General features: G+C 69.2%; 3 protein-coding genes across 4 annotated transcripts; 1 reads left to right on the top strand and 2 right to left on the bottom strand.

Annotated features, from left to right (window-relative positions):
• The first annotated feature begins 1,380 nt into the window (after positions 1-1,380).
• On the top strand, positions 1,381-4,780 carry GIPC3 (GIPC PDZ domain containing family member 3). Its single transcript, XM_058657642.1, has 6 exons — positions 1,381-1,635; positions 1,976-2,161; positions 2,674-2,854; positions 3,959-4,071; positions 4,424-4,505; positions 4,606-4,780. The coding sequence occupies exons 1-6, from the start codon at positions 1,381-1,383 to the stop codon at positions 4,755-4,757; spliced, it is 969 nt and encodes a 322-aa protein (XP_058513625.1). The 3' UTR covers positions 4,758-4,780.
• A 2,872-nt stretch (positions 4,781-7,652) lies between these two features.
• Positions 7,653-9,175, bottom strand: TBXA2R (thromboxane A2 receptor). The gene is made up of 2 exons (XM_004595679.2): positions 8,357-9,175; positions 7,653-8,076 (listed from the first exon to the last, which is right to left on the bottom strand). The coding sequence occupies exons 1-2, from the start codon at positions 9,137-9,139 to the stop codon at positions 7,828-7,830; spliced, it is 1,032 nt and encodes a 343-aa protein (XP_004595736.2). The 5' UTR covers positions 9,140-9,175; the 3' UTR covers positions 7,653-7,827.
• Positions 9,176-13,519: 4,344 nt separating this feature from the next.
• Positions 13,520-19,188, bottom strand: CACTIN (cactin, spliceosome C complex subunit). 2 transcript variants are annotated; one of them, XM_058657955.1, is made up of 10 exons: positions 19,032-19,184; positions 18,153-18,612; positions 17,638-17,733; positions 17,215-17,360; positions 16,902-17,064; positions 16,295-16,409; positions 15,829-16,021; positions 15,359-15,481; positions 14,780-15,081; positions 13,520-14,279 (listed from the first exon to the last, which is right to left on the bottom strand). In XM_058657955.1, the coding sequence occupies exons 1-10, from the start codon at positions 19,133-19,135 to the stop codon at positions 13,789-13,791; spliced, it is 2,193 nt and encodes a 730-aa protein (XP_058513938.1). In that variant the 5' UTR covers positions 19,136-19,184; the 3' UTR covers positions 13,520-13,788. The 2 variants fall into 2 exon arrangements, with proteins under 2 accessions (XP_058513938.1, XP_058513939.1); XM_058657956.1 differs by having other exon boundaries at positions 13,521-14,279; positions 18,153-18,561; positions 19,032-19,188.
• Between the last annotated feature and the right edge of the window lie 1,130 nt (positions 19,189-20,318).

Genomic DNA, 20,318 nt, shown 5'->3' on the forward strand with positions numbered 1-20,318 from the left:
TGGCCTCTGGCGGCCATCGGGGAGTGAACCAGCCGAGGCCAGACTCTCCGTGCCTTAACTATAAGTGAACGGAAGCAGTTTGCGGAATCCCTTGGCCCGCAGCCTGCAGGCGGGGGCCGGGGCTGGGTTTCCTCCGGGGCTGGCCCTCGCCTGCTCCCAGGCCTTATTAGGCAAGCGGGCGGCACAGGGAATTAGTCAAGATGAGCTCATGGCCGGCCTGGGGTCACCCTGCTGGCCACCGCAGCCTGGGGTCACAGAACACACATTGACGCATTGCTGTAAAATACATGTCAGGCTCTGTCCCCAGCCCTGAGGTGGACATTGGCCACCAGGACGGTTCCCCCGCGCCGGCAGCTTCAGAGACGGGGGGCTCAGCCTGGTCACAATGCTGCACCCCGTCTCACATGCTACGGGGGGGGTGGCAGCAGGTCCGTGGCCCCACATCCACATGGGAGCCCCCGATGGAGTTCCTGGCCGCTGGCTGCTGGCTCCCCCCCGGCCCTGCTCGCCCGCTGCAGCAAAGCTGCATCTCAGGAAAGTAAAAATAAGTATAAAGAAATCTTTGCAGGAACTTTTAAAAGGAATCCTTCATTATTGTTATTGATTTGCAACACAGACCTTCCTTCTGCTGGCGACTTCCCAAGTAGCCACAATGACCTGAGGGGACACAGGCGGGGCCTGCGTCAGGCTAAAGCAGGGAGCTCATCAGGGTCCCATGGGTGCAGGCGCCAGAGGAACGGGGCAGAGCAGGGTGCAGGTTAGCGGGGTGCTGGATGGAAGGAGGAGCAGCTGGGACTTGAACTGGTGGACTGTTACGGCAGCTACACTCACTGACAGTAGTGTCTGTGTGTGTGTGTGGGCTGTCCAGGGGTTCCTGTGTGGGGGGGGGGGCTGTCCAGGGGTTCCTGTGTGTGGGGGGGGCTGTCCAGGGTTCCTGTGTGTGTGGGGGGCTGTCCAGGGTTCCTGTGTGTGTGGGGCTGTCCAGGGGCTCCTGTGTGTGGTGGGATCCTTGGAGTGCTGGGGGCAGAGGTCATAGGCTGGGGTCAATGGATGGGGACCCTGTGTGTAGGGGGTCCTTGCAGGCTGGGGGCGGAGGTCACAGGGTGGGGGTTCTCCCCTCTTGCACAGGCTCTATGTTTGTGAGTCTTGTTACCAAGCCTTGGCTCAGGTCCCTGGGGAGGGCGCAGCTGGCCCCGGCAGGGCCCCTGGTCCCCGCGGTATCGCCTTCCCCCCCAGGCATCGGGTTCCCGGATCCCCTTACCCAGGGGGTGGCTCGGCTGTGCACTGGGCCAGGGGGCGGGGAGGGCGGCTGCAGGAAGTGGCGGATCCGGACAAGGCGGCGGCCGAGGCCCCTGGTGGGTGGCCGAGCTTCCCGTGGCCATGGAGAGCCCGGCGCCCCCCGAGGCCCCACGCACGCCCCCCGAGTCCCCACGCGCGCCCCCCGAGTCCCCACGCGCGCCCCCCGAGGCCCCGCACGCGCACCCCGAGCCCCCTGCCGCACCCCGTGCCCGCCCGCGTCTCGTCTTCCGCACGCAGCTGGCCCACGGCAGCCCCACGGGCAAGATCGAAGGCTTCACCAACGTCCGTGAGCTCTACGCCAAGATCGCCGAGGCCTTCGGCATCGCACCCACCGAGGTGAGCGTCCCCGGGGACCTGGGGCCTGGACAGGTTGGGGTCCCCCAGCACCCCGCCTCCAGGCTACAGCCCGACCCGCGCCCCATGGCTATCGGGGGACACCCCGTCCAGCCCCTCGCCACGCTCGCCCTGCGGGTCCCTGGGTCTGCTGGACTGGGCTTAGCTCTCAGCCTCAGGGTCCCCTCGGCGGCTCCAGGGCGCGGAAAGCGCGTGGGGCGGCGGTGTGGGGGCGCCGTGGTCACCAGGGGCCGCCCCTCCCCAGGGCCTGCAGAGGTCCCCGCCGCGCGTCCAGGGTGGGGTACGGGGGCCTGAGCCTGCGCCCCCCACCCCCTGCGGGCAGATCCTCTTCTGCACGCTCAACAGCCACAAGGTGGACATGCAGAAGCTCCTGGGCGGCCAGATCGGCCTGGAGGACTTCATCTTTGCCCACGTGCGCGGGGAGACCAAGGAGGTGGAGGTCACCAAGACGGAGGACGCCCTCGGGCTGACCATCACGGACAACGGAGCTGGCTACGCCTTCATCAAGGTGCGCAGAGGGTGGGGACCCTGCCCTGGTGCGCAGAGGGTGCTGACCCTGCCCTGGGTGCTGACCCTGCCCTGGGTGCTGACCCTGCCCTGGGTGCCTGACCCTGCCCTGGGGTGCCTGACCCTGCCCTGGGGTGCTGACCCTGCCCTGGGTGCTGACCCTGCCCTGGGGTGCTGACCCTGCCCTGGGTGCCTGACCCTGCCCTGGGGTGCTGACCCTGCCCTGGGTGCTGACCCTGTCCTGGGTGCTGACCCTGCCCTGGGTGCTGACCCTGCCCTGGGGTGCTGACCCTGCCCTGGGTGCTGACCCTGCCCTGGGGTGCTGACCCTGCCCTGGGTGCCTGACCCTGCCCTGGGTGCTGACCCTGCCCTGGGTGCTGACCCTGCCCTGGGTCCTGACCCTGCCCTGGGGTGCCTGACCCTGCCCTGGGGTGCTGACCCTGCCCTGGGTGCTGACCCTGCCCTGGGGTGCCTGACCCTGCCCTGGGTGCTGACCCCGCACCCGTTCCGCAGAGAATCAAGGAAGGCAGCATCATCAACCGCATCGAGGCGGTGTGCGTGGGCGACAGCATCGAAGCCATTAACGACCACTCCATCGTGGGCTGCCGGCACTACGAGGTGGCTCGGATGCTCCGGGAGTTACCCAAAAGTCAGCCCTTCACTCTGCGGCTCGTGCAGCCCAAGCGGGCCTTCGGTGAGGGACCCCAGACCCAGGCGAGGGGGCGGAAGGTTCTAGATGCAAGGCTGGTGTGTGCGTGTGTTGGGGGAGGGTCTTCTCCAGGTCACCGCAGAGGGAGCACACAGCCAGACAAGAGGGCATGAGATGGGAGAGGGGCCTGGCTGGCAGCTTGCTTGGAGGATCTGATGTGTTCTAGAAAGTTCCAGAAAGTTCTAGAATGCTGCTTTCCAAAGCAAAACCTACCCGTGCTGGGTCCAGGGGTGAGATAAGGAGGGGGAAAATGCCACCTGAGATGCCCGTATTGCGTGTCGGAGCTCCTGCTCCCGTTTCTAGCTCCCTGCCGACCCACAGCCTGGGGAGACAGTGATGACGGTTCCTGCACCCACATGGGAGACCCAGAGCTGCCCTGCCAGGCCCAGCGCGCCTGGGCATCTGGGAGTGAATCCGCACATTAGTTTCTAAGATATATATAATTTTTAAGAAATAGTGTCTGTGTGAGCGAGAGGAGCTGGCTCTGGCGGCCCCCAGCCCTTAGGGACATTGTACCCCATCCTCCTCTCCGATGGGGTGACCTGCACCCCCACTCTGGCCAGGAGCGCCTCCCGGTCCTGCACGTCCCCCCTGCCCCCTGCTCAGCCCCAGGACGGCTCTGGTTCCATTTAGGCCAGCAGGCACGTCCTCCTCCCTCCCCAGCGAGCGGCCTTCCAGAACATTTCTCCTTGGGCACCCACTCGGAGCGCCTGGTGTGGCTGGGGAACGGGCTGGGTGTGGGGGACCTGAGGGCCAGGGCCAGGGCATTCTCCCAGTGCAGACATTTCTAGAACACTGAGCTGCAGCACAGTGCTTTCGGCTTCCCTCCCAGATGGTTAGTTTGTTCATTATTTATTCACTTGGAATTTCACCTGCTGGTCGGCTCCCCAAGTGCTGGGCCAGGACCACAGCTAGGGGCTCCATCTCCCCCGTGGGGGTGGGCAGGGACCCCAACACCTGGGCTGTCCACTCCCGGACAGCTGAGTGTCCCAGAGCAGGAGAATCTTCGGGGTACAGACTGCGTCCCGCTTTGGGTGGGCAGAAGGTTCTAGAATGGCCGTGGTGGGGGGGCCCTGCTTCACCCCTCAGATATGATCGCTCAGCGGCACCGCAGCAGCAAGGGGCCCACGGAGGCCAAGGTGGCCAGCGGCAGGGAGACGCTGCGGCTTCGCGCGGGCGGCACGGCCACCGTGGAGGAGGTGGTGAGTGAGGGTCCAGGCTGGGAGTGGGGGTGCACAAGCCAGGGTGGGGGGCCAGGAGGGCAGTGGGGCGCCCCTGGGTGGGGGGCCAGGAGGGCAACGGGGCGCCCCTGGGTGGGGGGCCAGGAGGGCAGTGGGGCGCCCCTGGGTGGGGGGCCAGGAGGGCAGTGGAGCGCCCCTGGGTGGGGGGCCAGGAGGGCAACGGGGCGCCCCTGGGTGGGGGGCCAGGAGGGCAACGGGGCGCCCCTGGGTGGGGGGCCAGGAGGGCAACGGGGCGCCCCTCACCCCCTCACCCCCTCACTCGGCCCTGGCGCCCCTCACCCCCTCACCCCTCGCCCGGCCCTGGCGCCCCCAGCCCAGCGCGTTCGAGGAGGAGGCCTCGCAGAAGGTAGATGAGCTGCTGGAGAGCTACATGGGCATCCGGGACCCCGAGCTGGGTAAGGGGCCAGGGTAAGCTGGGGGGCGCCCCCGGGGGAGGCTGGGCCAGGGACCCTGCCGGCCCCCGCGCCGCCACCACGGGCTCCCGTCCCCCCGCAGCGGCCACCATGGTGGAGAGCGCCAAGAAGACGGCCAGCGTGCGGGAGTTTGCGCGCTGCTTGGATTCCGTCTTGGGCGAGTTTGCCTTCCCGGACGAGTTTGTGGTGGAGGTGTGGGCCGCCATCGGCGACGCCAGAGAGGCCTGCGGGTAGAACGGGCCTGCGGGGGGCGCAGCGCGGGGACCGGGGAGTGCGCGGCGGGGCAGAAACGCGGGGGGCCGGAGGCCACGCCCCGAGCACAGGCCACGCCCTGCTCCAAGACCACAGCCCAGTCCAGAGCCACGCCCCGAACACAGGCCACGCCCCACTCCAAGACCACGCCCCGAACACAGGCCACACCCCCATGCGTGGAGGCCATGCCCCGAGCACAGGCCACGCCCTGCTCCAAGACCACAGCCCAGTCCAGAGCCACGCCCCGAACACAGGCCACGCCCCACCCCAAGACCACGCCCCGAACACAGGCCACACCCCCATGCGTGGAGGCCATGCCCCGAGCACAGGCCACGCCCCGCACAGAGGCCACGCCCCGTGTAGAGGCCACGCCCTGCAGAGAAGCCATGCCCTGCACAGAGGCCACGCCCCGAGCACAGGCCACATCCCATACAGAGGCCACGCCCCGCGTAGAGGCCACGCCCTACTCCAAGACCACAGCCCAGTCCAGAGCCATGCCCCGAGCACAGGTCACGTCCCATACAGAGGCCACGCCCTGTGTAGAGGCCACGCCCTGCAGAGAAGCCATGCCCCGCACAGAGGCCACGCCCCGAGCACAGGCCACATCCCATACAGAGGCCACGCCCCGCGTAGAGGCCATGCCCTGCTCAAAGACCACGCCCCGTGCAGAGACCCCGCCCTGTGCAGAGGTCACGCCCTGCAACGAGGCCACTGCCCAGTCCAAGATCACACCCTGTGATGAGGCCACGCCCATGTCCAAGGCCCTGCCCAGCTCCGAGGCCACACACTGCAATCAGACCCCGCCCCATGCTGAGGCCACGCCCCACCCTGAGGCCACGCCCCACCACAGAGCTGTGCACAACCTGCCCAGGCCCAGCCACAAGACCACACTCAGCCCCAAGGTCAGTGCGGTCAGTCCTGAGGTCAGTGGGATCAGCCCCAAGGTCAGCAGGGTCAGCTCCAAGGTCAGCGGGGTCAGCCCCAAGATCAGCAGGGTCAGCCCCAAGGTCAGCAGGGTCAGCCCCAAGGTCAGTAGGGTCAGCCCCAAGGTCAGCGGGGTCAGTCCTGAGGTCAGTGGGGTCAGCCCCAAAGTCAGTGGGATCAGCTCCAGGGTCAGTGTGGTCAGTTCCAAGGTCAGCAGGGTCAGCTCCAAGGTCAGTGGGGTCAGCCCCAAGGTCAGTAGGGTCAGCTCCAAGGTCAGTGGGGTCAGCCCCAAGGTCAGTGGGGTCAGCCCCAAGATCAGTGGGGTCAGTCCTGAGGTCAGTGGAGTCAGTCCCGAGGTCAGTAGGGTCAGCTCCAAGGTCAGTGTGGTCAGTCCTGAGGTCAGTGGGGTCAGTCCTGAGGTCAGTGGGGTCAGTCCTGAGGTCAGTGGGGTCAGCCCCGAGGTCAGTGGGGTCAGTCCTGAGGTCAGTGGAGTCAGCCCCGAGGTCAGTGGGGTCAGTCCTGAGGTCGCCCACACAGAGCCCTGCTCAGCAGCCCAGGCAAGGCCGGACGTCCAGCCCTGTGCCCGCCCTGGGGCTCGGGTCACTCTGGGGCCACCACCGCTCAGCCGTGGGGTCCAGGCCACAGGGACCCGGGGCAGCCCCAGATCCCAGGTCCCCGCTGCCGGCCTGCCCCGCTCCCGAGGCCAGCCTCACACCGACTTCCGCGCTGGGCGCCCTCCCGTGGGGACTGACCCCCGGGAGAAGTCCAGCACCCACACCCGGCCTGCGTGCAGCAGCTCGGGAACCCAGACCGACTTCCAGGTCTGGCCCACCTCCAGGGCAGCTCGGCTCCGCACCGGGGCACAGACGGAGCCCCCCAGGGTGGCTGGGCTGAGCTCCCAGAGCCTGGCTAGGGCTGACCCCAGGCCCAGCACGGGAACCCAGACCTGCCCAACGCCCCCCAGCTCCCGGCCCTCACCCCAGGCTTTGCCTCCACCCAGCCCGGGAGCCTCGCCTGGCTCCAGCCCTGCAACTCAGGCCTGGCCCGGGACCCGGCTCGGGCCCCGGAGTGACGTCCGCCCACAAACCCCAGGCCCGGCCCCCGGAGCCCTGTCTCCAGCCCTTGTGGTTCAGCCTGGGCAGCTGGCACCCCTGCCCGGCTCCCCAGCCTCCCACCTGGCCCCCCGGCATCCAGCACTGACCCCTGAGCCCCAGCTGGAGCCTCAGAAGTCTCCCCCACCCACCACGACTGTCGTCCCCCGACCTACCCCCAGTGCAGCCCCCCCAGGTTCCCCCAGCCCCCCAGCTTGGGGTCAAGCCCCCTCACCCAGGCTGGGGGCACCAGGGCCTCTGCCCCCCAGCACAAGCCTTTAGAGTGAATGTGATGCTGTAGTCCCCTGTGCAGCTGCAGGAAGCAGCAGGTGGGGGAACCAGCTTGGGTTTCAGCGGGCCTGTCTTGGAGACGCTGTGAGCCGAGGCTCCACACCCCAGCCCCGCCGCTGCCTGAGGGACACCCGGAGTCCTTGCCCCTCCTGCTGAATATGGGGAGCAGGGAGACTCCACCTGCAGCACTGGCATCCCTTAGGGGCGCCGGTTCAAGTCCCGGTGGCGCCACTTCCCTGTTGATGCGCCTGGGAAAGCAGTAGAAGACAGCTCAAGGGCCTGGGCCCGGCTGGAGCGCCTGGCTGCCTCTGGCCCAGCCCTGGCCATGGCGGCAACCTGGACAGTGAGCCAGTGCATGCAACATCTCGCTGCCTCTCTGTAACTCTGCCTTTGAATAAATAAACCACCTGCTGTTCAATCAAGTGCAGCAACTACCCGGGGATTCAAAGACCACTCCTGGCCCTCAGCAGATGGGAAGGGGATGTCCCTGTTGCCCCCACCTATTCCCCAGCCCCTGCCGGGCACACGGAGGCCCCAGACCACAGAGAGAGGCGGCCAGACGCGAGCTGGATTCTTGCAGGTGTCAGGGACACCTGCGTTCATTTTTGAGACTATAATTTTGAGGTGGGGGTCAGGTGCACCCCAGGAGGTAGGGCCTGGTGCCCCTTTCAGGAAGGGGAGGCCTGGCCCCTCGGAGGGCCCCCAAAACTGCTTCTTGGGGGGCTCAGCACCCCCACCACTCAACCCTACCGCAGCGCTGTCGTCTCGTTGGAGAGCTGGGGCCGCAGGGAGAGCGCCCGGGCGCGGGCACTGGCGCGGGGCTGCAGGCGCCGCAGCACGGCGCGGCGGAACAGGATGTACACCCAGGGGTCCAGGATCTGGTTCCAGGTGGCCACGCGCAGGTAGATGAGCAGCTGGCGCTCGGTGGCAGGGGGCAGCTGTCCCTCAGGGCTCATGGCTGGAGGAACAAGCAGCACTGTGTGCGCGATGAAGACCTGCCGAGCAGGGGTGGCCGTGAGCCGGGGTGCGTGTGCCCACCCTCTCCACAGCACCCCCAAGCCTGGCCTCGGTCTTCCCCCACCCCGGGGGGGGGCTGGGCGGAACTCGGGGATCCCTGCTCCAGGGGTGACCCTTGCGGCCTGGGAAGTGGGGCTGGCCACATCTCCATCCCACGTGGGCACCGGTTCGAGTTCCGGCTGCTTCACTGTTCTGGCGCCCGTTGCATGGGGGACCCCCGCAGTGCGGGCCTGTTGTGGGGTCCCCGGCCCCACTCACCAGCAACGGCAGCCAGCACGCGCTGGCCACCAGCATGATGCCCAACAGCTGCACCATCATCTCCACCTCGCAGTCCCGCGGCCGCTGCCGGGCAGCCTCCCGGCCGTGGTAAACATGGCAGAGCGTGGCCACGCTCACGGTGTTGAGCACGAAGGACAGCGCCACCGACAGGCTGCCCAGCAGCGCGAAGAGCAGACCGAAGGCCACATCGCCCGGCCCTGCGCCCAGCGTGAGGAAGCACCAGGAGCCCGGGTACTGCACCGAGTAGCGGCCCAGGCCCAGCAGCGGCAGCAGCCCCAGCGCCAGCGCGGCTGCCCATACCAGCGCCACGGTGGCCCACGCACGGCGTGGCGAGGCGGCCGCTGGGCGCGAGAAGGGCCGCGTGATGCCCAGGAAGCGCTCCGAGGCCATGGCGGCGCCCAGCAGCAGCGGGCACAGCCCAAAGAAGACCATGACGACGCCCATGAAGTGGCACAGACGGCAGCCGGGGTCCACGGCGCGCCAGTCCAAGCGGGCGGCATGCTGGGCCGCCACGATGACGCCTGTGACCAGCAGCCCCAGGAAGTCGGTCAGCACCAGGCCGCCCAGCAGGGTTAGGAAGGAGGAACGCTGCGGGCCGCCACCCCGGGCGCCTGCCAGCACGCTCAGTGCCAGCAAGTTGGAGGCCAGGCCCACGATGCAGAAAGAGGCGGCGAACCAGGGCGACGCGATGAGCTGGCGCTCCTCCAGGCTGAGGTTGCTGGGCCGGAAGCAGGGCCCCAGGGAGCTGTTGTTGGACCACATGGCCCCGGGCCTCACGGCGCCATGGGGCTGCGGATGCACCTGCAGGCAGAGAGGAGAGAAGGCAGGGCTTGTCTTGCAGAGCTCCCACTTGGGTTCAGGGCCCACGGGGGCTTCCATCCCACACGGGAACTTGGGGGGCACCTCTACCCTTCCTCACAGGCCACACGCGTGAGATCATGCAGTGAGAACTGGTGCCGTTTTCGCTTGTCACCCATATCGCTTTTGTCACAGAAACCCAATTCCATTTTTAGGAGCAGAAACAAGAATGCCAGCTCCTCTGGGCGCGGGCTCCCTGGAGACCGGCTCCAAAGGGCACCAGGGTGGGACCCGAATGATGGGACAGGCCCGCCACGCAGCAACACGGGGCCACAGCCTGAGGCAGAACCAGAGACGCTGAGACGCTTGCAACCCACGCCCCAGTGTCCAGGGACCCTGGCCCAGCTCCCTGCCCATGCATGCCACCCTGGGCAGGGACCGGAAGGGCTTGGGCACCCACGTCCCGAGAGATGCCTGCATGGGAGCTCCTGGCTGGCTCCTGGCCTTCAAGCTCTTCTTGACTCCTCCGATGCCCAAGATAGCCCGGGCAGGGCCAGGCCAAAGCCTGCTGGGAGCTGGGAGCTCCATCCGGGCCTCCCACGAGGCTGGCAGGGGCCCAAGGCCTGGAGCCAGCCCCGCTGTGCGTCAGCAGGGAGCTGGGGGGAAAGCAGGGGAGCTGGGACTTGAACTAGGTACAGGAGGGAGGCTGGCACAGCGGGCAAGAGCCAGGCTGGGTCCCAGGTCAGGCCTTCACCCCACCCCCACCTCACAGCCCAAGTAATGCAGCAATGCAGCTGACCTGGGTGGGACCCTCACAGTCCAGGCCTTCACCTGGAGCCCATTTCCCTTGGTGGCCACACAGGGCTGCTGCTGCACAGAGATCTTGTGGCTGGGTTCGCAGGTATGTCTGGGAGGCCCGATGCCCACCCCACCCCACACCCACCTTGAGGAGCCTCAGCAGTCTGTGGTTCCTGCTGGGCTGGCTGAGCGTCCCTGCTGGCTACCGGCTGTGCGGCCTGTGGCCTGGGGACAGGGAGGGGGCCTCCGGCCTGTGAGCACCAGGCCCTTCTGGGGCTCAGGCGCCCTGTCTCCGGCCCCCAGGCCAGGAGCTCCACAGCAGAGCCCTCAGCTGGGGGAGGCTGGGGAACCAGCCCGCCCTCCCCACCCGGCCCAGCACTGCCCACTGAGGGTTCGGGGAACAGTGGCCATCTTGGGGGGTCCCTGGACGAGGACTCAGCTCAGTCCCCAAGCAGCAGCATTGTGAAGCCTGGCTCCCCCAGCGCACCTCACAGTCTGCAATACCAAATAGCTGGGGACTTGGGTGGGATTGGGGGTTGGGTCCTGGGGTTTCCCGAAACTGCGCATGCAGTTGCCAAGGCCCTGGGTAGAGGCCGGTGCGCCCCTACAGTGACCGGCTGGTCCAGGGCCCTGAGCCGTCCTCCCCCCTGGAATGCGACCGTCCCCTCCTCCATCAGTTTGTGTTTTACCCGGCCCCGCCAGCCCCCAGCGCCTGGCCCTGTGCCCTGGGCCCATCCAGCTCCCTCTAGAGCTCCCCAGAGCCTGGACGGCAGCCTCGCCACATCCCTCTGTGAAATGGGACCAGCCAGGACCCCTCACTGCTGGGACGGAGCCATCCTGGCCAGGTACAGGGGGACCCCGTGATCTCGACCCCCCACATCTCCAAGGCTGGTGTGGGGACATGTGCTTGTCACACATGGACACGCACACACACGCACTGCCCCCACCCCAGCTTCCCGCGGAGGGGGTCCCTGTTTGGGCACACTTCCTGTTTGTAGCACCAGAAGGCCCCACGCTTCAGAGCTCCGTGTCAGTCCTGCCGGGACTCCAGGGCTGGCTGGGGCACAGGACGCAGCGCCAATGACCAGAGCGAGTCCCGCCAAAGCGGCGGCCACGGGAGACAGACAGGCGCGCGTGTGCGCTTGGGGCTCGGGGGTTCACAGCCCCCTGCTCGCCCTGGCCGGATGCACGGGTCAGCTTGGGCGGCCCGGAGCCTGCTGTCCACCCACCCGGCCCAGACGCCCAGCCCGGAGCCGCCCACCGACACACCCACAGCCCGTGCGCCCCGAGCTCACCTGGACCTGTCGGCCGGGGGCGCAGGAGGCCGAGTAGGGCCCGCGGCCGTGCAGGGGCTCCCCAGGGAGGCCGAGTCCCGTGCGCCCCGTCCGGGGGGCTGAGCGACCCGCGCGCGCGCCGCCGTGGGGTCCCGCCGGCTCTCTCTGCCGGCCCCGCCCCGGCTCGCGCTGGGTCCGCCCCTTCCCGGGCCGCGGCGGGTGGGGGCGGGACCCTCAGGGTGCAGAGGAGAGCCCGTGGGACCCTCGAGGTGCCGCCGGCCTCTCGGGCGCCACGCCACCCTCCCCCAAGCCCCGGGCCGCTGCTTCCCGGCACTCCCGCCGCCAGGCCCCCCTCCCCGCGTTCTTGAGCGTCTGGGCATCGCCCCAGGCTGCAGGGGGAGGGCTGGCAAGGCTGCTAGCTCCCCGAGGACGCCAGGCCGGCATACAGCTGGTGCTTACTAAGCACAGGGCCCGTTCCGCAGGGTGTGTGTGGTGGGGGGACCTGGTGCAGTGTGACACCTGCGGCTGGGGTGAGGGTCCTGGCAGGTGCCTGGGGGAGTTCCAGAGGAGGCTGGGGTGCTTGCACCCCCCTCCACACTCCAGGTTCACTCAGGACCCCCGGTTGGGGGACAGGAGGCCGAGGGGATCCCAGCACCAACTGCTCCGCCAAGGTTTGCTGGTGGAGCAGATGTGACCTCGGCCCTAAGCTGGGCCTCCAGTGGGACGCCCACCCCGTCCCAGGGCACTCTGAGCCTATCTGCTGCCCAGCCAGCCTGCCTTCTCCCATGTCCTGTCCGTGTCCCCGTCCCCCGAGGGTCCCCCATCCTGTCCGTGTCCCCGTCCCCCGAGGGTCCCCCATCCTGTCCGTGTCCCCGTCCCCCGAGGGTCCCCCATCCTGTTGATGTCCCCCTATCCCCCGAGGGTCCCCCATCATGTCCGTGTCCCTGTCCTCCGAGAGTCCCCCATCCTGTCCGTGTTCCCCTGCCCCCGAGGGTCCCCCATCCTGTCCGTGTTTCCCTGCCCCCAAGGGTCCCCCATCCTGTCTGTGAAACCCCCGCCCCCTGAGGGTGCCCCATCCTGTTGATGTCCCCCTGCCCCCAAGCGTCCCCCATCCTGTCCATGTCCCCACTCCCGAGGGTCCCCCATCCTGTCCGTGTTTCCCTGCCCCTGAGAGTCCCCCATCCTGTCCATGTCCCCCTGCCCCCGAGGGTCCCCCATCCTCCGCGTCCCCCATCCTGTCCATGTCCCCACCCCCGAGGATCCCCCAATCCTGTTGATGTCCCCCCTACCCCCAGGGTCCCCCGTCCTGTCCATTTCCCGCTGCCCCTGAGGGTCCCCCGTCCTGTTGATGTCCCCTTACCCCACAAGGATCCCACCCTGTCCTGTACATGTGGCCCCTCCCTGCCTAAGGGGAGCAGGGCAGAGGGTCCCTGTGGGCTGGGGGTGCCCCCATGACTGGGCTGCAGGATGGGAGGTAGTGGAGGTCTCCAAGAACTGGCTCTGAGGGACAGGCTGGTGGAGGCAGGGTGGCTGTTCCGGCCCCACTTCCTGCATCCCGAGATAGGACAATGTCCAGCCTGCTGGGAAGCAGCCGGGCAGGGGGCACCTCCGCGGGGCAGGGCTCCGGATGCCTGGTTCACGCTCTGGTCCCCCCACATCCGGGGCACTGACTGGTTGGCCGGGGCTTTCCCCTGTTCCCACGGACTCGGGTCGCATGGTGTGTGGGGCTGTGGCGGCCTTGGGGGCCCCAGTGGTGGGAGGGAAGGCGGTCAGGATGCGCCCCCCGTGGCTGTGGTTTCCGGTGGCGGCAGCACGTGCACAGCTATTCTTGATCTGGACACAGCCGGCCAGGAAGAGTGGGGGTTGGGGGTCAGCCGCCAGGGTGCCAGGGTGCCAGGTGAGCCTGGGTCACGGGGAGGCTGGGTGGGGGTTGCTGGATGCAGCCCTGGCCCCCGAGGATGCTGGGAGCCCATGGCCACCCACCCAGCGCTTCCCAGGGGCCCGGGGCTGGGGGGGGGGGCGGCTGTTACCAGAGACGAGACGTCAGCTGTGGGGGGGCGCAGCCGGTCTGTGAACCTACGATTATTGTAAAATAAAACATTTATTAGAAAAACATGTCGTTTCACAAGCGGACAATTCTGTGAAAATAATGGATTTTCCACCTAAGAAAAAGTTTCTTTAGAGAAACAGAAACGCTTCCAGCTGCGGGCGGCAGGCCCGGCGGGGTGGGGCGGCCTGCGGGCTCTGGGCCGGCGGGGTGTGGGGGTGCCTGCAGGACCCGGCCAGCGCGGGCAGGTGCTGACGGCGGGCCACGGCCCCTGCACGCCCACCTGGGGCAGCTAAGCGCTGCAGGACCTCAGGGTGCCGCGGCCGGGTTCCTGCAGGCCCCCAGGAAGTCCCGGGGTGCCCCTGCCAGGGCCCAGCAGTCCCGGGGTGCCCCTGCCAGGGCCCAGCAGTCCCGGGGTGCCCCTGCCAGGGCCCAGCAGTCCCGGGGTGCCCCTGCCAGGGCCCAGCAGTCCCGGGGTGCCCGGTGTCCCCGGCTCAGCGGCGGTAGCGGTACCGCTTGAAGTGGAACCAGAGCTGGAAGATGCCGTTGGCGAACTGGCAGCGGAAGCCGTGGCGGTGCGAGTACTCCCACTCGCGGTTGACGATCTTGAAGGCGATGTCCTCGTAGGGCGGCCCCGCGTGGAAGCGCAGCACGGCGAAGTCGCGGTTGTCGGCGCAGGCCTCCAGGAAGTACTCGGGCGTGGCGCGCTTGTCGATGAGGTCGGGGTAGAAGATGTTGAACTTGTAGCCCTGCACGATCTTGGGCGGCGGGTTGTCGAAGTCGTAGTGCGTCTGGTTGTACTTGTTCCACTCGAAGCCCGTGTGCACGCGGTTGAAGAAGCGCGGCTTGCGCGGCCGGTACTTGTCGGCCCACAGGTAGGCGCGGCCGCTCAGCGGCATCTCCACGCTGAACTGCGCCTCGTCCTGCCCCATGCCCTCGCGCGCCCGGCGGAAGAAGATGTCCTCGGCGCTCTCGCTCGCGTCCCCTGGGGTCAGGGCGGGGTGGGGGTGAGGGCAGGACCCCCGACCACCCCGCTGCCAGGCCCCGCCCCTCACCGCAGGCCCCGCCCCTCACCGCAGGCCCCGCCCTCATCTGGCCCCACCTCACCGGCCCCGCCCCTCACCTCAGGCCCCGCCCTCCCGGGCCCGCTCTCATCTGGCCCCACCTCACCAGCCCCGCCCTCATCTGGCCCCAGCCCTCACCGGCCCCGCCCTCATCTGGCCCCACCTCACTGGCCCCGCCCTCACCTGGCCCCGCCCCCATCTGGCCCCACCTCACCGGCCCCGCCCCCATCTGGCCCCACCTCACCGGCCCCGCCCCTCCTCAGGTCCTGCCCTTCCTCCCTGGCCCCACCCCTATCCGGCCCTGCCCTCCACAGGCCCCTCCCAGACCCCGCCCCTCCCTCCACAGGCCCCTCCCAGACCCCGCCTCTATCCGGCCCCGCCCCCTCCCCAGGCCCCGCCCTCTCCCTGCCCTGCCGCCCACCCGTGACCTGCAGCTGCTGCCTGGACAGCTGCAGGCGCTGCAGGTCCTCGTCGGGCTCCAGCACGTGCGCGTCCAGCGGCAGCTCGTGGGCCGACAGCAGCCGCGGGCTGTACTTGCCGGCGTCGTAGTCGTCCAGGCTCTGCTGGATCAGGTCCTCCTCCATGAGCACGGCCTCCCCGTCACCCTCGCCGTCGCCCTCACCCTCGGCCGGCGGTGCTGCGTCCTCGGCCTCGGGCTCGGTGGGGGCCCCGTCAGTGCCCGAGGGTCCCGGGGGGCTGGGTGCCGGGGGCTCGGGCTGCAGGCTGGGAGGGAGAGGCGGTGGGCGGGGCATGAGAGGGCGGGGCCTCAGGGTGGGCGGGACCCTGGGGGAGAGGGCGGGACCCTAGGGGAGAAGGCGGGCATAAGGGGGAGGGCGGGGCCTCAGGGGAGAGGGCGGGACCCTAGGGGAGAGGGCGGAGCCACAGGGGTGGGTGGGACCCTAGGGGAGAGGGCGGAGCCGCAGGGGTGGGCGGGACCCTAGGGGAGAAGGCGGGGCATAAGGGGGAGGGCGGGGCCTCAGGGGAGAGGGCGGGGCCATACCTGTGGCTGGGGGAGTGGGGTTCAGTCTTGATGATGGGGAACAGCGGCTGGCTCTCCACGCCCTGCTCCTGTTTCAGCTTGTACAGCTTCTGCCGCAGCACGTCCTGGTGGCGCTCACGGAGCCTGCGCAGGGGCCAGGAGGGCATGGCTGGGGCCTGGAGCCCTGTCCCTCCCCCACCAGGGGCCGTGGAGGCCACGGGCCCTGTCCCCCTGCCTCGGTCCCTGACACCCCCACCCCCAGCCGGGATGCTCCCACCAGCCCCGCTGGGCCCCGAAGGACGTGTGGCCGAGGGGCCAGGCAGCGACGGGCCCGTCCCAGGGCGCACACTCACAGGCGTGGGCCGAGACCAGGCCCCAGTGCCTGAGGCCCGCCGAGCCGTAGCTGCCTGGGACGGGAGCAGAGCCCTGGGTGGCGGGGCCAAGCAGGCCGGGGATCCGTGCTCACACATGGCGGTGCACGGCGGGCTCACCTGGCCCGGGCCATGTGTGCGCGCAGCTGCTGCAGCAGGCTCTCCCAGTAGCCCATGTCCAGGTTGGGGCCGCCCGCCCGGATCTTGCCCTCGATGCCCTGGAAGATGACCTGCAGCTGGCTGTACGTCTTGCCCTTGAACACCGACTGCACGTCCGAGCTGACCGAGGCGTTGACCCCCTCTCGGCGCTCGCCTGCGGGGACGGGGGTCGCTCAGCACGGCCATGCAGGGGCCCTCCCGGCCCCACCCCTGCGCAAGGCCCACCTGGGCTGCCCTGTCAGGCCTGGAAGGTGGCCAATGCCGGCATCCGCCGCAGGACTGGGGGATGAAGTGGAAGCTGCTGCTGCTGCTGGCACCCCTCTGGCCTTCTGGGGCTCCCCCTCCCCGGCTCCACCTGCCTGCCCGTGACTGCCCCAGAAGGCGGCTGCGGGGGCGGCAGGGCTGGCGGGGGACCTGTCCAGCACACCTGGGCCCTTGCCCGAGGCCTCCAGCTTCCGCAGCTTGGCCGTCTCGTCCTCAGTGATGACCGTCATGTCCCGCCAGAAATCGGCATTCTTGCCCTGCTCCAGCTCCATATAGACCTGTGGCAGCAGGAGGGGAGCGGGGTGAGGGGAGGTGAGGGGGAGGCCAGCCCTGGGTGGGAGCTGAGGCATACAGGGGGAGGCCAGCCCTGTGGGGTGGGCGCAGTGTGTAGGGGGAGGCCAGCCCTGTGGGGTGGGGTGTGTAGGGGGAGGCCAGCCCTGTGGGGTGGGCGCAGTGTGTAGGGGGAGGCCAGCCCTGTGGGTGGGCGCAGTGTGCAGGGGGAGGCCAGCCCTGTGGGGTGGGCGCAGTGTGTAGGGGGAGGCCAGCCCTGTGGGGTGGGGTGTGTAGGGGGAGGCCAGCCCTGTGGGGTGGGTGCAGTGTGCAGGGGGAGGCCAGCCCTGTGGGGTGGGCGCGGTGTGCAGGGGGAGGCCAGCCCTGTGGGGTGGGCGCGGTGTGCAGGGGGAGGCCAGCCCTGTGGGGTGGGCGCGGTGTGCAGGGGGAGGCCAGCCCTGTGGGTGGGCGCAGTGTGCAGGGGGAGGCCGGCCGTGGACCTGGATGTCCTCCAGCAGGTCCTCCATGTCGGCCACGGTGAGGCCGTTGAGGAAGGTGTAGGGCTCGTGCATCTCCACGGCCAGGTCGTCGTCCTCGGCGCTGATGTACTTGGCCAGCAGGTCGATGGGCTTGGCCCGCCCGTCCCGGATGCGGATCTTGGAGCTGCGGGGCAGGGGGTGTCAGCGGGCGGGAGGGGCCGGGCACACACCCATGCACTGTGCGCTCCCTTGGCCCGCACCCGCACCTCCGCACCCCCTCACACGCCCTCACCCCTCAGGCTCCCGCACCCCTGCACCCCTGCACCCCGCGCACCGCAGCTTGGCCTGCTGCAGGTGGAAGTTGTCCTCCTGCTCCTCCCACGTCTTGAAGTGCTCGGCCTCCTTCTCCCGCTGCAGCAGCTCCAGCTCCTGCTCCCGCATGGCCTTCTCCCGCTCGCGCTCCAGTCGGAGCTGCTTCACCTGCGGGGCGTGAGGCGCGTGAGGGGCTGTGGGCGGGGCTTGCGCCTGACGCAGCGTGCGCGTGGCCGTGACGCAGCGTGCGCGTGGCCGTGACGCAGCGTGCGCGTGGCCGTGACGCAGCGTACGCGTGGCCGTGACACAGCGTGGGGGCATGGGCAGGGTGTGAGAGCGTGCTCGTGTCCGCGGCCAGTGGGCGTGGTGACGTGTGCTCCTGCCCAGCGGTGCGTGGGCGTGGCCGTGGGCGTGTCTGCGCGCTGGGGGCGGGGCTCCCGCTGACCTTCTGCAGCTCCAGCCGGTTGTCCTCCTGGATGCGCTTGTTACGCTCCTTCAGCTCCTTCTCCTCCAGGTGGCTGATGCCTTTCTTCTCCAGCGCCTGCAGGGACGCGGTGCTGAGGGGCAACCCGAGGCCGGGCAGTGCGGGAGGGGAGGCGGGCCACAGGGTGCCAGGGCCCCAGGACCATCCCGGGCAGCGTGGGGACACTCGGGGAGCCCAGGGTGAGCACTGGGGAGCATCCCGCCGCTGTGTCCCCCAGAAGCTGGGCTGACATCCGGACACTCTGGCTTTGCAGAACAAGTGGGATGAGGAGAGGCCGCCGCTCCCCAGGGTGCCAGCTCGGTGGATCCCACCAAGTGCAGGCGGGGGCAGAGGCTGGCAGGGCTGGGGCCACCCTGCAGGGCATAGGCCACAGCACCCCAAGGAGGGCCAGAGCAGCACACGGCACCCCAACGAGGGCCGGGCCAGCACACGGCACCCCAACGAGGGCCGGGCCAGCACAGGGCAGCCGAGCCCACCTTGTTCCAGATGAAGGTGCCCAGCAGATTGTTGTCCCCGAAGGGGTTGTCGGTGTTGGTGTAGCCCAGGTACTCCTCGCCCCAGCCCATCTTCTCCCGCTTCTTGCGCTCCTTGGCCTCCTTCTTGGCCAGCCGGCGCGCGCGCTTCTCCTCGGGCGTCTCAAAGGCCTTGAGCAGCTCCTCCTGCTGCTTGCGCTCCTGCCGCAGCCGCAGCCGCTCCTGCAGCCTCTGCTGCCGGCTCAGGGCCGCCTCGGCCTCGGTGGGGCTGTGCGTGCGGCTGCCGGACGACGAGCCCCGGGACCAGGAGCGCCGCGCCCGCCGCGCCTCTCCGGAGCCCGAGCGTGATCGCCGCCTGCGGGGCCGGGGGCTCTGGCTGCGCCGCTGCCTGCGGCCGTCCTCGGAGCCAGACCTGGGCGACAGGGGTGGGTCAGGGGACAGGCCCCGGGAGCACAGCCACCTGCTGCAGGGAGCAGGGGGAGGGCACCAGATACGGGGTGTGTGAGCACGGGGTGTCTATAGAATCGTGGTGTCCATAGGGACGGGGTGCCTACAGGGACAGGGTGTCTATATGGTCGCAGTGTCTATAAGGACGCGGTGTCTTTAGGGTCGCGGTGTCCATAGGGACGGGGTGTCTATAGGGTCGCGGTGTCTATAAGGTCGGGGTGTCTTTAGGGTCGCGGTATCTATAGGGTCGGGTGTCTATAGGCTCATGGTGTCAATAGGATCGCGGTGTCTACAAGGACGGGGTGTCCATAGGGACAGGGTGTCTTTAGGCTCGCGGTGTCTACGGGGTCGCCGCGTCCCCGGTGTCTGCGTTCGGGTCCCGGGACGGGCTGTCTCGGGGCCCCGCCGTCTCTCTGCCGCCCCCACGGCGCCCACCTGCGCTCCCGGCTCCCCCGCCGATCGTGCGCCCCGCGCTCCCGCCGTCGTCCATGGCCCCGGCGCCCCGGCGAGCGCGAGCGGGAGCGGCTGTGCCGACCCATCGGGCAGCCGGCCGGCCTCGCACCCCGAGCCGGGGGCCTTCCGTGGCCGCGGCGCACGCCGGGCTGCCTCGTCGGCGCCCGCCCCGGCACAGCCCGAGCTCCGGCCCGCCGAGCCCGCCAGGACGCCCGGCGCCCGCGCACGTCGCTGCTGCCGCTCTCCGCGGCCCGAGCGCCGGACACACCAGCGGCCACGGCCTCCGCGGGCGGCGCTCGTGCGTCAGGCAGTGCTGGGGGCAGCCCCGGCAGGGCCCTGCGCGGCTTCCGGGGTCCTGAGGCGCCGAGTGGGCGGCACGGAGGGCATGGCCAGCTGCGTGTTGTGGGCGTGGCGACGCGTGGGCGTGACCACCAGAAGGCGTGCCTGAGAGCCCGAGCTCGGCCAGGTCGCAGGTTCGAGCCCCGTCCCGGGAGGACGACGAGCCGCTCCCACCGTCCCCATCCCCGCGCCCTTGGCGCTGTCACCCGACCCAGCTCTGCCCCCCCCTCGTGCCAGAGCTGACAGTACTGGTCCTGGGATGCAGGTTGCCATGGTGCCGGGAAGACGTGGTCCAGGGCAGTCCCTGCGTTTCCCCTTCTGTGACTGCCACTGGAACATGTGGAGGCGGGCAAGGGCTTGTGCTTGTTCAATGCTGTTGGGGGCGTCACTGTGGTGGGAACGGGGTACCACCCCAGGGTGCCAGTGTCACCTGGATGTCAGAAGCTTCCAGCTGGAGCCCAGAGGCAGTCATGGCTGTCTGGGCTCTGTACCCCGAGGTTTGTTCACTCCTCCAACCCCAGCCAGGTCCCCAGGGACAGAGCGCATGAGCGAGAGCCGGAGGCAAAGGCAGGGGCAGCTGGCTGATGGCAATACCCAATTTATTAATCTCAACGTAAAAAGAGGGACTGTGGGGAGGGTGGCTGGGGGACCAGGGCTGCATTCGGGTACGTCTGGTCTGGGGCCAGCAGCAGCGTGCTGGACCACGGGGTCCCCTGGCCCTGGCACCCCAGCAGGATTGTCACGTCCCAGACCGTTGGGGGGAGGACACAGGGCCCCTGGGGACACTTAAGACACAGGTTTGCAGATTCATTTCGGAATCGGTTTGGACGCAGAAACGAGGGTGGGCGGGAGTGATGCATGTGACCCACTGGAGAAAGGGTGGCCGGGGGCCGAGGGGCCGCGGCGACAGTACCGTAGCGGGGGCTGGGG

The sequence above is a fragment of the Ochotona princeps genome, chromosome 33 (assembly GCF_030435755.1).
Source record: "Ochotona princeps isolate mOchPri1 chromosome 33, mOchPri1.hap1, whole genome shotgun sequence".
NCBI classification, from domain to species: Eukaryota; Metazoa; Chordata; class Mammalia; order Lagomorpha; family Ochotonidae; genus Ochotona; species Ochotona princeps.